We start from the raw sequence: 15,880 nt of genomic DNA, 5'->3' as shown, positions 1-15,880 counted from the left end.
CTGGATGAGAGAAACAGTTTAAGGCAGTCAGTGGTAATTATGTGACTTAAAGTTGTTTTACTTCTAAATGTAGCCCAATAAAATCACAAATACTATGACAGGAGAGAGGAGAACATATTTTTTATTTGATCATAGCCATGTATATGATCTGAACCTGGTAGCTATGTCAACTAAAAGCCTGTAAATGTCAATGTTTCTCCTTTTATAAGGTTTAATTTGAAGTTCAGTTTAAAGGCAGATGTATATCAGTCATATTGTTTTTTTGTTTTTAGATGTCAGAATTATGATACACATATAACAGTTGTTGATTAATGTCCCATCACAAGTCACAATGCCTGCAAGAAGGACATATAGTCTGTTTGTATTGTCAGACCAGTTCCAAAGCTTGTAGGGAACAACTGTAGTTTAATCCCTCCAAGCCAGTTAAGCTATATCCACTTTAAACCATGGCTAAGCTTGTCATATGCTAAGTGATAGAGTAACAACCCCTCACGGATTTCCAGTGCACGCTAATAGGGATAGATATAGGCCTAAGATATTAGCCTATGCCTCCTCATATAGTATTATATATTGCATCACAGTTCAATAACATCAATTTAGGCAGTTTCAAATGTTCTACATTTTCTAAAAAAAATGACTGAAATCGAAACTTTTGATTTGAAAGTGGATCATAAACAATTATTTCCTTTTACCTTCTCTGTGTGTATCGGGTTGCTTCAGTTAGCCTAATTGATTAGTAATATAAAGTTTTTGCATAAACTTGAAATCAAATCCTTCTTTTTTTTCTTACAACGTCTTAACACAAGCTTATTAAAGTCCTTCATAATAATGCTTGCAGTATCATGTTAATGTGTAATGATTCATTTTCACCAGCAGATGGCAATGCTGTATCAAACAATTCTCTCTGATCATAGACGACAGCATTTGGCTGACAGAAATGAAGAATTGAATTCACTCTTTGGCGGTAATACTTTAGATTCTCTCTTGTTTTATTCTTCTCCTTTACCTGGTCATTTAACCTACACGTTGTTTTTAAAAGTGAACGCACCTATAATAAAATAATTCAACTTAACCACCAAAAATGCTTGATACAAATAAAGCTTTAGATGGAAGACAACATTTTGAGACTTGATTTAAAATATAATTTGAAATATTGGTGTGGATACATAATGGAATAATCTTATACAACTTCCCTGTGAGCCAGCCTACAAAGTCATTTTAGGATAGCAGTTCTTCCAGAGCAATATAGAAGCTGAAACATTTAAAAGATTTAATTAATGTCATAACTGCAGTGAACACCCTCAGTCATGTGCATTATGACATCATCATTTGATGATCGTGTCAAACTTAACAGCAGTGGAATACAATACAGATAGAATAGAAATCAGACGGGTGCAAACAGCCAAAGAAGTCTGTTTCTTCAGAGGAGTTCATGGGTGTCTTCGTCTAAATAGAGCCCATTCCTCACCCACTCATCAACCTCCGGCATTAATCACGCAGCAGCTCAGAAATAGAACTGTGAGGTGGGAGATCAAACTATCACCTCTTAATTGTACCCGGAGTCTTAAAGATGCTGAGAGCCCATTAGCGCACAAAGAAGTGTGCTGTGTACTGCTCCTGAAACATGCATCCGTATAATGCAGCAGGGAGATGAGTCAGAAGTTAGACAAGTGGAAGAAGCACCACACTGGCATCCACCTGTGCTGGGACTCGCGTACAGAGATGCAGACCCCAAGGTGTGGTGATGATGAGAAAGAAAGTTTTCTCTTTCAAAGGTTTAGAAAAGAAAAAGGGGGAAGAGTGAGGCTGTACTAAACTTAGTGCAGTGGGAACAAATTTAATCTTCTCTTTTTGTCAGTTTAACTATTTAATAAATTTTTTTTAAAAAAAAGACATTGTTGAATTTTGAACATGTACAATCTATACAGAGGTTACTTGGATATTTTTTTTATTTATTTATGAGCTGCAAGAGGTGATAGATTGTAGAGTGTAACATGTTAGGTGCAAGCCACAAAATGAATATTGACCGTGTCATGTTTTGTCCCAGAAATTGTAGAAATTAAGAGTCCCTCTTTCCCAGAAGGGTTAGTGGATGTTGTTTTTCTCCAGTGGTGAGGCCCTCCGGGGGTGCCAGGAGAGAAGGAAGAGAATGTGAAATTCCCAAATCTGTGGGAGCGCTCCATCAAAGTGCCAATGCATTGATTTTGACCACGGATCTTTTCCGCCCAGCTGCCTCTGCATGCCCTACCCCAAAACATTGCTCTCAAGACGGGGGACTTGCGGGAGCCTTAGTGCCCCTGAATCCTTTTCCGCTCCACTGGGACACCGGGAGGTGGAGTGGGGTGTAGAGGCCAGTGACCAGCAAGGTGTACCCAAATCGACACAGGGATGGGTGGATAGAGGGAGGGGTAGGTTGTGGAGATGGTAAATGGTACTGGTGATCAGAAGGAGGGAAGGTGGGAAGAGGGAAAGAAGGGGAGGTGTGTGTGTGTGTGTGTGTGTGTGTGTGTGTGTGTGTGTGTGTGTGTGTGTGTGTGTGTGTGTGTGTGTGTGTGTGTGTGTGTGTGTGTGTGTGTGTGTGTGTGTGTGTGTGTGTAGGGGGCTCCAGCTTGTTGAGGTGCGTTCCACTGCCCTCCAGAGGGAACACAGGGGTTTGAAATCAATGTGCTGTTAAGTGCAGCTTAGCCGCGGGATACTCTCTCCAACATTATCCATGCACCAGTGAGTCAAGGCCCTGCCTGCGTGCTGCACACGCCGTCTGAGGGCACCGACGCGAGGCCCCGCTCCGCCTCCAGTTCCTTTCGCCTCCGCGCTCTCTGCCAACACCAGACGCCCTTCTCCAGACAGTTCTGGCCCCGCTAACATGAGACTCGGCTCACACCAGGGTCTCACTCCGACAGACCTGTGAGCATTACAGCCTACTGTAGTCGACCCCACCCACCACATCTTCTGCTGACGAACCAGGTCCAAAGGAGGCAGTGAACTAAATAAAGCATCGTGTTGTCTTCATAAACACCTGGGGTGATCTAAAAGGAGAGCCTTTGTCAGCATCATTAGGACGTTGATGTGTGACCTCCACTAAATAATACAAAGACCAGAAAATCACATGACGTGCACTGGTGCCTGGAACTTTGTATAGGTATTATTGTGTTGGGCTAAATGGTGGAACAATATAAGATAGCACACAAGGCTTGGTTCCTGTCAGAAGTGTGGACCTTAATATTCACGCAGTCATCAGAAAGAAAGCTGTGGCATCATTTCAGAAACAATTATAAGGACTGGATCTGACTCGTGTCGACTACTGACATTAACCTCAAGATATTTCAACCGAAACCCTTCACGAGTGAATGCATCACAAAACAGCAGAGTGGCCATATAAGACTCAAACAGTCCCTGAGGAACTATTGTACAGTAATTCTAACTGGCTTGATAACCATTTAACAGAGGTGACATTTATCAACACATCAAAATAGGAAATATAGTGTGAAGAGGAAACATAATTGCTAATGTCTCAGTCGTGCCCGACTGTTACTTTTTAAAAGGGTCGTATAAAAAAAAATGTTGACCCAGACACACATCTGCAGCCTGTGGCTGCATTTAGTCAGTGAGAGCAGTAATAGTGTGTGACTGAAGGTGAGGAAACAGCCTTAGGCCTTCATCTGTGTTTAGATGTCAGCCCTCCTTGGGTACAATATCTCCCCGGCCTCCTTGGTCTTTCTTACATGAACTCTCAACATGGTCACCAAAGGACAGCCTGAGGGAAGGACACAGAGACAAGACCATTCACACACACACACACACACACACACACACACACACACACACACACACACACACACACACACACACACACACACACACACACACACACACACACACACACACACACACACACACACACACACACACACATGAAATAAGAAAGAGAAAGGGAGTTAAGTTTTATAAGTACACTACATATTCTGCAAACCACCGGGTTTATCCTCCAAGGCCTTGTATTACTGACACAACAACAAAACTCAGTCAATTACTCAGAGTGTTGCCAGCAATGTTAACAGCAGTAGAGCACAGTAGTCAATTCTTCAGGTCTTATCCCAATGCGTGTATCTCCTTTAAGTTAACATGGGCTGAATTCTGGAAGCATGCTTTAGAGGTGTCTATTGATTGCTGTACTTCTTGCATGAATGGTTGAGAAAGACACAATCTATCGACTTGTTGCTGGGTTTTTGGAGTTGTCGGGAGCTCCCAAGAAGCCCCTGTTATTAAAGATGTGAATCAATCAAATAGATTATGAGAAAATTTAAAAGTGCTTCAGTTGAGACTGAGGATTATATTGTTAGTTTAAATACAAGATAGATGCCTGTGTTAAAGTGTGTGTTAGCGAAGCTCCCACTGTGTATGTCACCTCATGGACAGGAGGTTTTATTAAAGAGGGACGATGGCAGATATTACAAGAGCACTGCCCAATATCGATGCCAACATGCCTTTGACATATCATTCAAACAGGATTGGAGACAATAGTTGTACCTTTTAAGATATACTTTCCTAAAGTATTGGGAATTTTAGATGTTTTGGTTCCCATCCATCACAAAATACCCAGAGCCCCAAATTTATTCTGCAGCATGACAACACCCCCTAAACATGCAGACAGTCATAAAGAACTATCTTGCAGCAAGAGGAACAATGAATTCTTTTGAAATCATCCTAACTTCACTTTAAGTGTCACTAAAAGCATACGCACAGTATTTATACTGTATGTGCATAGGTTTGCTCCCAGCCATCATCTGATTATTGTGAGTTAAACTGCAATATTTTCCATGTGATTCTCTTCAATTGTCAGTGTATCAGTGACTCGCATACCTCAGACGGGTTGTTGCGGTTGCCCATTTATAGTCTCGACAGCTATTCTGCACATCAGAATAACTGATGAACAGAGGTCAAGACAACATGAAAAGGAGAAGAAAAACATCATCAGATGCTCTGAAATACAATTTGCTGACACGCACTTGTGCAAACATTTTTACTCTACAGGCCCGACCCCCCTCCCCCCACCACCCTCCGCCCCTACCCCTAGAGCCTTTTTCTTACAGCTTTCCTGAGAGGCCGGGGCAATCAAGCACTCTACCTTGTTAGGAGGTGTTAATTGGAGTTAGTCAGACTCCTCACTTTGTCAAGGAGTCTGACAACAGAATTAATTAGAATTTGAGTATGTAAATCAATTCAAATTGGGGTCCTTATGGATGAGGATATGAAGAATTTTCACTGAAGAAAAACAGGTGCTGAGAACATGAGCCAAACTGTCTGTGTGAATATTATGACTTCTCTTTTCAGGGATTTTTATCTTCACTAATCCACTTTCGGAGAGGCCATAGATGTACAGTATAAATAGAGGTGTTGAGCTGAACGTTGCCCCGAGAAGGATGGTTGATGGGCCACTTTCCATTTTGCCTGTTTTCACGTTTTCTAAGTATACGTGCCTCACATGCACTTGCGTTACTTAAGTAAATTATAAAATGTGTGAAAACGCCATGGCAACAACAGAAGGAATAGTAGGACTCTGCTTTTGTGTGCTTTTCACCTAATTGAGTCCATGTTGTGAATCATGTCATGAAAGACTTGTAAATCTCATATTTAAATCACACTTTGCTCACTTGAATTGTGAGCTGTGGTGTTACCTTGTAACACTTACAGGATTTGGAGCATGAAACAGATTGCTCAGCGCTTTTATGAATATCGTTATGGAGAATTTTACCTGTGAATTTACAGGAGCAAGGAACATGAAAAGGTTTTCTTACTGTAGCCCTAAAACAATGTTGACTATGCCTTCTCAAGTCTTTTTGTGATGTTGTTTACAATAGTTAATTGCCCTGATTATAAGTAGTTATATATGAAATGCATTTTTTTTTTTATCACAATGTATATGGTTTATCAGTAAGATGGTACATTTAAAGTTGAATAGTTTGTAATGAGAAGTATTGTTGCAGGAAAAAAAAAATTCTAAAATCATTTGCACTTAGTCTCACATTGCTTACAAGAGTAATATTTATAGCGCATCCCACATCATTCCATATTACAAAATAAGATTTAATAATATTTTATGACCCCCATCTGTTAGAAAGCATCTCATTATTTAGGTGCAGGGAGAATTTTAAACATTATACTTGTTGCAATGTCAACTTGTTGGAAACAACCACTCAATAGATCCTTTATTTTACAGGCCATAATTTATGGCTTCCATCATCTATTAAGTACAGTGGAATTTATATACATTCACAGCTTAATGAAAAATGGACACTTATATTTAGATTGAACTAAAATGTATCAAATGCAGTCGTTTCAGTTCTTGAAGCAGTCGTTATTTTTTGAAAATGCATGTACATATTTTTTATTTGCGAGTGATTGACATCGAAGAGCTGCATCCAGTGGCCATAAGAGAGAAATAAAACATACTCAAAAATATTCAGACAATGCTTTATGAAAAGCTGTTTTATTATCCATTTAACAACTCCATGAAGACAAATTTGTACAAGATACATCACATTCTAAAGTGCACGAATACTGTACAACGAAAATGACTTAAATACGCAGGTGGGGGGGGATATCACATTCGTTTTTTTAAAATAAAAAGAAGTTTAAAAAATAAATGAATTAAATGGGACATGCTTTCTTTTTTTCTTTTTTTTTTAAACAACAATCACTATGCATGTTTCTGCTCAGGTATGTGAGAGGGGCTGGCCTGGGAAAATAACCTTGTGCAGCTTGCTTGGGGGGAACACTAAGCTTTGGCACCTTTAGAGAAAAGAGAAAAAAGACATTAACAAGGAATGGAGAGCACTCAATAATAAACAAAAGATTTAGATTTAGCTTAAATAAATACAGTCTTAGGGGCTTGTGTAGAATGCATAATAACCCATGCCTTTTGGGTTGTCCTTGTTGTACTCCTCCGTAGTCAAGTCCTCACACTTGATGGTTGGGGAGTTCTCTGTGCTTGAGCCCCCAGGGGACATCCTGCGCCTCTTACACACCATGGAGTACACGCCTGAATCGGTAGAGTCCACCGATTTCAGAGAGTGGGACGTCTCGATCCAGGTTGAGGCCGGCGGTGCATTCTCCTCGGGTAGCTTTTCTTTAGTGGCCCCCAGCTGGTCCTCCGGGAAGGCTGGGGGGCTCGGGCGAGGGGACCAGGGCAGGCCCGTGGTCATTTTGCGTTGATAAGTGCTTCTAGTGCCCCAACCTGCAGCCATGGAGGCAAAGGCAGAGTCTGGGTAGTAGCTGAGGGCATGGGATGTCTGCAGGGACAGGGGCTTGATGCCGTACGACAGTAGGCTACTGGTGGAATAGTCGTTCTCGTATGACAGATCCAGCTTGTTGGAGCCCGGCTGCTGGACTGGGGGGATGTACCAGCGCTGAGCAGAGGCCGCTGCACTGGCATCCTCACTCTGCGGGGAGAGAAGGCTGTTGGTCTGCGGAACTGCCCGCTCGCTGGTGTAGAATCGGTTCTGAGGCAGGTTGTTGACAAACTGGTCCTGAAAGAAAGGCTGCATGGCGTAGCGGGCTCCGGGCACGATTTGGGTAGAGCGAGGGGAGTCTGTTGGGGACGGAGTCAGCCTGTCACTCTCTGGAGCGGTGTACATCCTGTTCATCACGTGGAGGAAAAAAAACACAGGAACAAAAAACAAAAAAAATCAATTGCAATTGAAAAGTCAGGGTCGAGGACATGTAACAAATATTGCATCGCACAAAAAACAAAACAACAACCACACTGTTTGAGGAGAAAGATACGTACGAGTCATAATTATCCCGGAAGCCTTTTGCAAATGGGTTGTGGTCTATCTTCAGCTGTGTGATCTGAAACAAAAAGAAATCCTCCATGAACAATGTGCATCTTAAAAGACACGCTGTGGCCGATGAGCAATAAGAAAGAATTCTGTTTTTAATAAGTAAAATTTAAGAGAAAATCATTTTAATTTAGTATATCTAAAAAGCATAAATAAAACAAAAATCATTCAAACGCTTACATCTGTGTTCTGATAAGCTGTGACGGCTATAAACTGGTTCTCTGGGAAGGTGAAGGTTTGAGTTCTGGCCTCGTTGCTCATGTCTTCCACACCATCTTCTGTCACCTCCACAATGTGCAACCGCGGTTGGTATTTGTGAAGCGACTGCAAGACTATCATCTGAAAACGAGAAGTGGGTGATGAGCCCGACACTGTACATTTCAAAATGTAAGATGATCAGAATGCATGTCTTTTTTTTTGATTGATTTAAAATAGAAACTTGTTTATAAATATCATTAAAAAGATGGTAATCATTATTGAAAATTACATTTAAGTGATTGTATTCAATGATCCAAACTAGAGGTAGTCATCAAAATCCTGGTCCATTTGGCAAAAATTTAATTCAAGCATGTCAGAAATCAATATCTAACCTGTGTGTTGTTGTTGTTGGCCCCTTTATTGTTGGTCAGCTTCAACTTGCCGAAGGAGATTTCTTGCCTCATCCAGTGAGCACCAGTGTTCGGAGATTCAGGATGAACATACATTTTGTTACCTAAAAGCAAAGTAAGTTATAGTAATGTAACCATCAAAAAAGAGCGAGCCTGCAACTGTGTAATTTGTGTCATCTAAACATGCATGAAATTAATCATATTCTGCTTTTTGATATTTCCTTTTTAATCCAGATTTTCTTTTAATCTTATGTTATAATCAAATCAATCCGATTGAAAATATATTGTTAAACTAAAAGAAAGGACAATAAAACATATTCCAATGATTTTATATTTGATAAAACATCAATTGGTAGTTTAGAAAATATTTGATGGAGTGTTTCTCCCATTTAATGAGATAAAATTAAAAACTAATTTATATATTGAAAGACAAAATGTTTGTCATTTTCTTCTTATTTTTCTTTAAACTTAAAAATATCAAATGAAGAATTTGATTTTATTTTTTTTAAATGTATTCTTATTTAAAGCTGCAACTCTTTAAAGTAGCAGTCATTCATAAGTAACTTCACACTTAAGTTGACTCCCCGAGAAGATTTAGCACTTCAAATTAAACTGAAAACCTGAATTATGGCATTTAAACACACAAAATCACAACCTGTCAAAAAAAATTTAAGGTCCACTAAAAACAGAAGAAAAAAACGGTCTTTAGTTTGAAAACAACAAAAAAGCTCGAATTAAAAAGCTTTTTTTTTTTTTTTTTTTTTTTTGCACTCGTTGTCCTGACTAAATGCAGTATGTACTGCCTCAGTTCTAAACGCGTTTATATTCAAATCTTTTTCGATATCTTTTTAAGAATTTTTAAACACAAAATACTAATTTGATAGTGCCAAAAAAAATGTGTTACTTCTGTAACCCACCTTGCATATTATTGTCTGCTTTTCCACAAGTGACCCACTTTCCTCCCTGAAAGCGCCAGTGATTCGGGTCAGCCAAAATAACTTCTACAAAGACGTTGTAATGGGCCGTGAGGTTGAGTCCAGTGATGTTGAAACTGAGGAATGGGAACATCCGTCTGGGAAAGAAAAAAAAAAAAAAAAGACAACAATAACTCATTAGCTGTAAATAAAGCAGACGTCATTATAAAAACAATACTGTAGCAAAACATACGTCTGGCAATGAATATCTTCATGTGTTCAGTTTGGCAGAATACTTTATTAAATTTGAAATACAAGTGCCATGATTATCCTGCTGCGTAATTGCGCATTTACCAAAAACATAAACAAGTCCTTTTCAGCCTCCCGATGAGCAAAAAAAAAAGAAAAAAAGTGCTTCCCCTGCGTAAAATTTGGATGTGCTGAAAAGTTGCAAAAAATCTCCTGTATCTTGACAAATAAATGGGCCAAATGTAGAAACATGAGTTTTATTTTCAGCCTGTTGTGTGTGTAAATTGGGCCTTCAAAGCCTCCAGCAGCGCATCTGCTTACCTGCCCTGTTTGGTGATGATCATCTCGGTTTGGTGCCGGTGGAATTTCAGCCATAGAGGTCGGTTGCACAGGTATACCTGCGCTCTGGCTCCAGCGGCAGACCCCGGCAGAGACATGGAGCCGATACCCGTCCCCGTCCCCGGATAGGAGGGGTACAAACATCCCGGACCCTGGCTAAACTGGTACCCTCCGCTGCTAAACTGGCTCCGACCGGTGCACACGGGGGATGTGGAGAAGCCTGTGGGCGGCAGGACGGATCCGTAATGTAGGGAAGCCGGATACCTGGAGCTGCTTGACCCGGTGTACACCGAACCGGTCTGTCCTGCATAGGGAAAGAGGGAACAGGGGCTTGCCATGTCGGAACTCGCCTGGGACGACGAGATGAAGTATCTGTCAGACCCAAGTTCGTCTATGTTGTACCGCCGACCGCTCGTCAGCTCGTCCTCACCCAGCACCGGGGAGCCTTTCCTCCCATCGGGCCCGCCTTTAGTGAAAGTGTCCCCCTCTCCCTCGCCAAGCATCCCGTTTCCCACCGCGCTCAGATATTTCTTAGGCGCGCTGCTCGACTCTGATTCCGTCCGGTCGACTTCTTGATATTCAAGCTGCGACGATGCCCTCGGGCTGTTGTTGGCGCTGCCCGACGAGGACAGGTTGTAAAAGGTCTTGGGTAAATTGATGCTAGTGCTGGGAAGAATGTTCTCTAGCTGCATTGTTTTTTAGATCTTGCAATAAATAAAAGAGTTTCAAGGAGTCCAGAGAGTGAATCTCAGCCGAGGAGGTGCCACCGGCGCCCTGGTTCTTTTTGTCTCTGCAGCCTTCCCTCCCTGACGAATGATGGGAGGTTAGAGCCTCTCCTCACCTACAGATTTTCAGATCAGATTATGGGCTGGACATGGGATGTTCGGCGGCTCTTATAAGATGTAGTTCTCCGTACACCAAACGGATTGTAAGCGTTAGGGGAGGAGCTTTAGGAGAAGCATGCGGGGGCACCAGCCCTCTCCATAGCCAATGGCTGCACTACTCTAATTCAATTAGAAAGTCTGTGGTAGGAATAATGCCTATCAAGAGTTTATTATTATTATTATTTATATATATATCACAGGTCTACTTATATTTCATGCCGGCTTAGAGGTGATGAATATTTCCAGGCAGACTTAGATACATACATTTATGGCGTTTTGCATTAAATTAACGCTGCAAATATTATTCAGGTCGTTGTAGAAATTAAGAGGGACGTCATCGTAAAACGACAAGCAGAATATCTGAACACACACTCAAAACGAATTTGCCTAAACTGGTCGCATTCCACAAGTTCCAGCATTTCTCACCGCACACAGCCTCCTCTAATCGTTCAGCTCCGGCTTCAAACTCATCTCCAGCCATCACGGGAGCGAACTATTCATCCAGATAGAGCCCACTTCTCCACCTAAAGTCACCCCAAAAGACTTATCCGCGATGAACAGCAAACACCGAGACCACTTGTCCCCGTGCAAACACTCCGCCAAGTTTAAAAAAAGAAAAAAAAAAAAAAAAGAAAGCAAGCACACGTGCGTCTAATTTAATTGGACTCCGTCGCCTCTTCATTCGTGGCGTTAATAACAAAACAATCGACGGTCTAAACCGGCAGAAAAATATAATATAATTTAACAAGACTGTTGTTTAAATGTTGACCTTTGTCTTCGTAAAAAAAAAAAAGATGTAGTCGAGTAAAGTCATTGGACTTTTATTTCAGACAATCATCTCTTTTTCTAAGGCTGTGACGGATAACATTTTGCTGCTGGGACTTTATTCCCCTTTTACAACCGGGAAAAAAAACAAAAAAATACAGCCTACATTTGGATATTTTTTTTCTCTCTACGGAGGTTTTTTTTTTTGTTCTCCATACAATTAAAAATGATTGTTTAATTACTGACTGACCCGCAACAAAAACGTGCTTTAGGTAATCAATTGCTTTATGGTTAAATCAAAATCTGTCTAAATATATTAGAATATCAGGAAAGATAAATATTAAGGACAATTTAGATCGACTCCCTAATTTGATTTACCGATTATAAAAACATGAAACGGTTAAAATTATAGGCTTGATTTGGGATATTCAAATTTTATGTCATGTTGATGGACTACTTGATGGGTTGAGCTTTCTGAAATCATAATAGAAATGTATTTCTTTCATCTGATGTCAGAGTTAAAAAAAAAAAAAAAGAAAGAGGTGAAGCCGTTTTTAAATGGTGGTACATCTCTGATAATTCGAATGCTTCAAATAACGTACAAGACGGTGAGAGTTGGGGAAGCCCACATCAGTGAAAGGACACAATAACACTGCAAAGGTGTGCATGCATAAAACTGGCATAGATCAAATTAATTAAATAAAACTAAAGAAACAGGCTGTAATCACATTTGCTTTGGTAATAAGTTACAACATAGGCAACATTAAAAAACAAAACACATTAACTGAATGCAAAGTGGTTGAGAATTGCCCCTGTGACACGCAAACAAACACCCACCCACACACACACACACACACACACACACACACACACACGCACACACACACACACACACAGACGCACGAAGAATCAGAGATAATCAAAGAAAAATGTGGACATGAAACGTTGCACTGTGTCCAGGCCTAATGATAAAGTGGTTTCTCCGCAGTAACACGGGGACAGCGCTCTCTAGTGACTGATCAGGACACTGGGTAACGTCCCCATCGCTGCTTCTATTAAAGTAACTTAACACTGCAAGTGATCAGCATGCAGGCCGTTATCTCTCACTTTTCCCCCTTTTTTCTCACTTTACATCATCCTCAACTCAGTTCAGTGTTTGTATGTGTGTGTGTGTGTGTGTGTGTGTGTGTGTGTGTGTGTGTGTGTGTGTGTGTGTGTGTGTGTGTGTGTGTGTGTGTGTGTGTGTGTGTGTGTGTGTGTGTGTGTGTGTGTGTGTGTGTGTGTGTGCGGGCAGTTCGTGCATGTCTGAGTCTTAAAGAAAGCTTGAGGGGGGGATGGGGGGTGAGATGAATTTGGGGAAAATGGGGATACAAATCTGTGAAAAGCTAAGGGAGAATCTCGGCTGGAGGCAGATTGGCTCGTGTCATAAATGGGACAGTGGAGCTGGCTACCGGGCCATCAGGGGACCAGGGCTACATGCATACAGCGCGCAATCTGTCAATCAAGATTGAGACCCTTCCCAGACTCCAGAAACACCAAACATTTGACAAGTGAGATCAAACGTGTTTCAAATGATTCAAAACCAGTTCTGTTATTTATTCTGACCTATTTCTCAGCAGAGAATTGCACTTATCTGCGACATAATAAATCCAGATTTTCACCAATCACCTTGTTTTGTTTTTTTTCTGCGCTTTACAACAAATAGGATTCCTCTGGGAAAACTGTAAAATGAAGCCAGTGTAGCTTTTTGGGTTTTGTGAAATAGGGTGTCATTCATTTATTTAAATTCTTTTTTTAGCAAAATCAGGAGGAACTAGTTGCGAATGCTCATTTCCATGAATCCCAAAGGATTGGAATGAACATAGCTGCGATGCAAAAGGCAAAATTTGACAACATTAAAAATATGCATTGTGAAGATCATCATTGGCCTGTGAAGTTGAGCCAAAATTAAACACAACATCAAGCTGCTTCTTTCCTCTCTGTTTTTTTTTTTTTTTCCTCAAACACACAGTAGAGGTGTGCTACTCTGTTAACTCAGTGTTGCTACAGGCTCATTCTATAGTAAGGAGGTAAATCTATAGTTCAAAGGAAGCTGCATTTAGTCGAACCAAAGTTGAGCATTTCACACCTAAGCTGTCATCACTTCATAAGTGCAATCAAGCAGTATAGCTTTTCTTATATAAAGGGCCTTTGCATTATCAGCAAATTACTGATTCATGGTGTCAAAGGAAGTTCTGTTTTTCAGGCACATTTTTTGGTTTGTTTTTGCTTTCATGGCACCTGCACAGGCCCGGACTCTTGATCCTTTACAATCTGTCAGAAAGATGTGAAATTTCCTTTGTATGAATTGTTTCACAGCTGATCATTGTTTTACAGCTTTATTTCACAGATGAGTACAAGCCCATTGAGAGAAATTCCTGGTAAAACAGCCACAATGTCAATGTTTTAATGGCCGTGGTCTAAAGCCTGTTGGTTTTCCTCAGTGACCCCAAAGACTTGGTCGCCATTTGAAAGTGAGAAAACAAAATAAACGTGATTTATTGGCCACCAATAAATAAACTAATTCCAAATGAGGTGGATGTTTAGGTCCTACTCATAAAGGAGCTCCCACTTGTGACCTGTCAGCATGTTTCTTGACCACCTATAAAAGTCCAAGTGTGTCTGAGATGACCCTCTTTGGCCCCGGGCCAGGGCCTGCGCGACAGGGGAAGGGAAGTCTTACCATATTGTTGTCAGAGTAGATCATCAACACAGCACATGAAAGGAAGGCATTCCAGGTTTTATGGGCAGAGGTGGCTGCTGAAGCCTTTGCTCAGGAGTGAATTCATGTACCCCATTGCAAGGATTAATAACGCAAGTCTCATTAGAGATCCTCGCCACAGAGACCCCTGGAGGGAGGGGTGCTGGGAAAAGAACCGAGTGCAATGTGCGCCGTGCCAGCGCTGCGCTCCTCCGCAAATCATCATCCTCAAGAACATTTTTATTGGAAAGAATTTATTTCACAAGTTTATCAAAGATGTCCCCCAGTATATTTTCCAGTGCGCCGGGATTGCTAACATTTAATCAAAGCAGTAGTCTTTACACAAGGAAAGCTTATGTTACAGACATGCTGCTATCTTCAAAGATACAAAGGTGACAGCTTCATGAATTTCCATTTGGGTACATATTGCTTTCATCAATTACTTTTTCTTCTTTCCTTGTCCCCACCAGTTTCTACATGATTTAAACAGCACTGTGTTTCCCCCTTTAGATTGGGAAACATATATTTGTTTAACATTTTTTTTTTGTCTCAATGCCATTTTTGCCCCTACTCAAAGAACATTAGATGTAATATGTAAAGTATATTCATGTTTGATGTTATGTAGGCTATTTCATATGTCATTCCAGCTGAGCAAATTATCATGAAATGGGAATTTTCTCCATCTGCAACCAGTCAGTGAGTGAGTGAGACCCGCGGGAGTTGTCTCTCTGTATGTGCAGCATGTTTGAATTCCTCAAAATACATTAAAATCCACTAGATTGCATAAAACCATCAGATGCTGCTTTGCGTCATATCAACAGATAAGTCTCAATGTCAGCATGTTGCTGCATACACGCCTGTGTGTGTGTGTGTGTGTGTGTGTGTGTGTGTGTGTGTGTGTGTGTGTGTGTGTGTGTGTGTGTGTGTGTGTGTGTGTGTGTGTGTGTGTGTGTGTGTGTGTGTGTGTGTGTTATCCTGTGTTGTGTGTGTGTGTGTGGCCTGTTGGATGGAGCGGTGGATTACAACAGAAACGTATCTGGGGATATGTGGGCCCAATATTTTTGCGATGCGCAGGTTTTCAGGGGGCAATGATAATCCACTGTGTTAAGACAAATCTTAGAAGAATAAGGTGTACCGGTTGCATTCAGGGAAATAGGATTGAAGCTGCTCTGCTATATTTGATTCCCCAAGGCATGATAACATGATTTTTGGATTACTGCATTATAGGAAGTGTCACCAAGGGCCGGTGGGAAAAGCAGCAGGTACAATTATGGAAACAGGGTGAGGTTTAAGAGTCTGTGCTCTCCATATCTGTCTTTTTTTTTATTTATCTGGTCTCACAAATAAATACTGCCATACTTGTCGTAGTTCCGAAACAGTGAAGAAGTCTAGTATAAAAGTATTCAACTCTAGTTATGTTTCTAGATTTAGAAAAAAAAAATCTACTGAAAGAAATGCATATTTGTTTATTAAATCTTTCCCTAATGCCACTAAAGTAATTCCCTGCAACAGCAGCTTGACTACAAATCGCTGAACTGAGTTT

At 40.9% G+C, this 15,880-nt stretch overlaps 1 protein-coding gene across 2 annotated transcripts; it reads right to left on the bottom strand.

Annotated features, from left to right (window-relative positions):
- Positions 1-6,385: 6,385 nt before the first annotated feature.
- eomesa (eomesodermin homolog a) lies at positions 6,386-10,855 on the bottom strand. Of its 2 annotated transcripts, XM_069692849.1 has the most exons (7): positions 9,931-10,854; positions 9,364-9,518; positions 8,429-8,550; positions 8,019-8,177; positions 7,787-7,848; positions 6,917-7,635; positions 6,390-6,789 (listed from the first exon to the last, which is right to left on the bottom strand). In XM_069692849.1, the coding sequence occupies exons 1-7, from the start codon at positions 10,638-10,640 to the stop codon at positions 6,776-6,778; spliced, it is 1,941 nt and encodes a 646-aa protein (XP_069548950.1). In that variant the 5' UTR covers positions 10,641-10,854; the 3' UTR covers positions 6,390-6,775. The 2 variants fall into 2 exon arrangements, with proteins under 2 accessions (XP_069548942.1, XP_069548950.1); XM_069692841.1 differs by having other exon boundaries at positions 6,386-7,635; positions 9,931-10,855.
- Between the last annotated feature and the right edge of the window lie 5,025 nt (positions 10,856-15,880).

The sequence above is a fragment of the Brachyistius frenatus genome, unplaced genomic scaffold (assembly GCF_029030835.1).
Source record: "Brachyistius frenatus isolate BFR_SWC_R1_liver_20210118 unplaced genomic scaffold, ASM2903083v1 Contig_2, whole genome shotgun sequence".
Classification (NCBI taxonomy): domain Eukaryota; kingdom Metazoa; phylum Chordata; class Actinopteri; family Embiotocidae; genus Brachyistius; species Brachyistius frenatus.
This window is presented reverse-complemented; position numbering and strand designations above follow the sequence as displayed.

Excerpts from the sequence above, each read along its gene's own strand:
- eomesa (XM_069692841.1), bottom strand. The coding sequence starts at position 10,640 with ATGCAGCTAGAGAACATTCTTCCCAGCACTAGCATCAATTTACCCAAG. Across the intron at positions 8,178-8,428 it reads CCAACAACAACAACACACAG|ATGATAGTCTTGCAGTCGCT; the intron begins GTTAGATATTGA and ends TCTCGTTTTCAG. Across the intron at positions 7,849-8,018 it reads CAGCTTATCAGAACACAGAT|ATCACACAGCTGAAGATAGA; the intron begins GTAAGCGTTTGA and ends TTTTTGTTTCAG.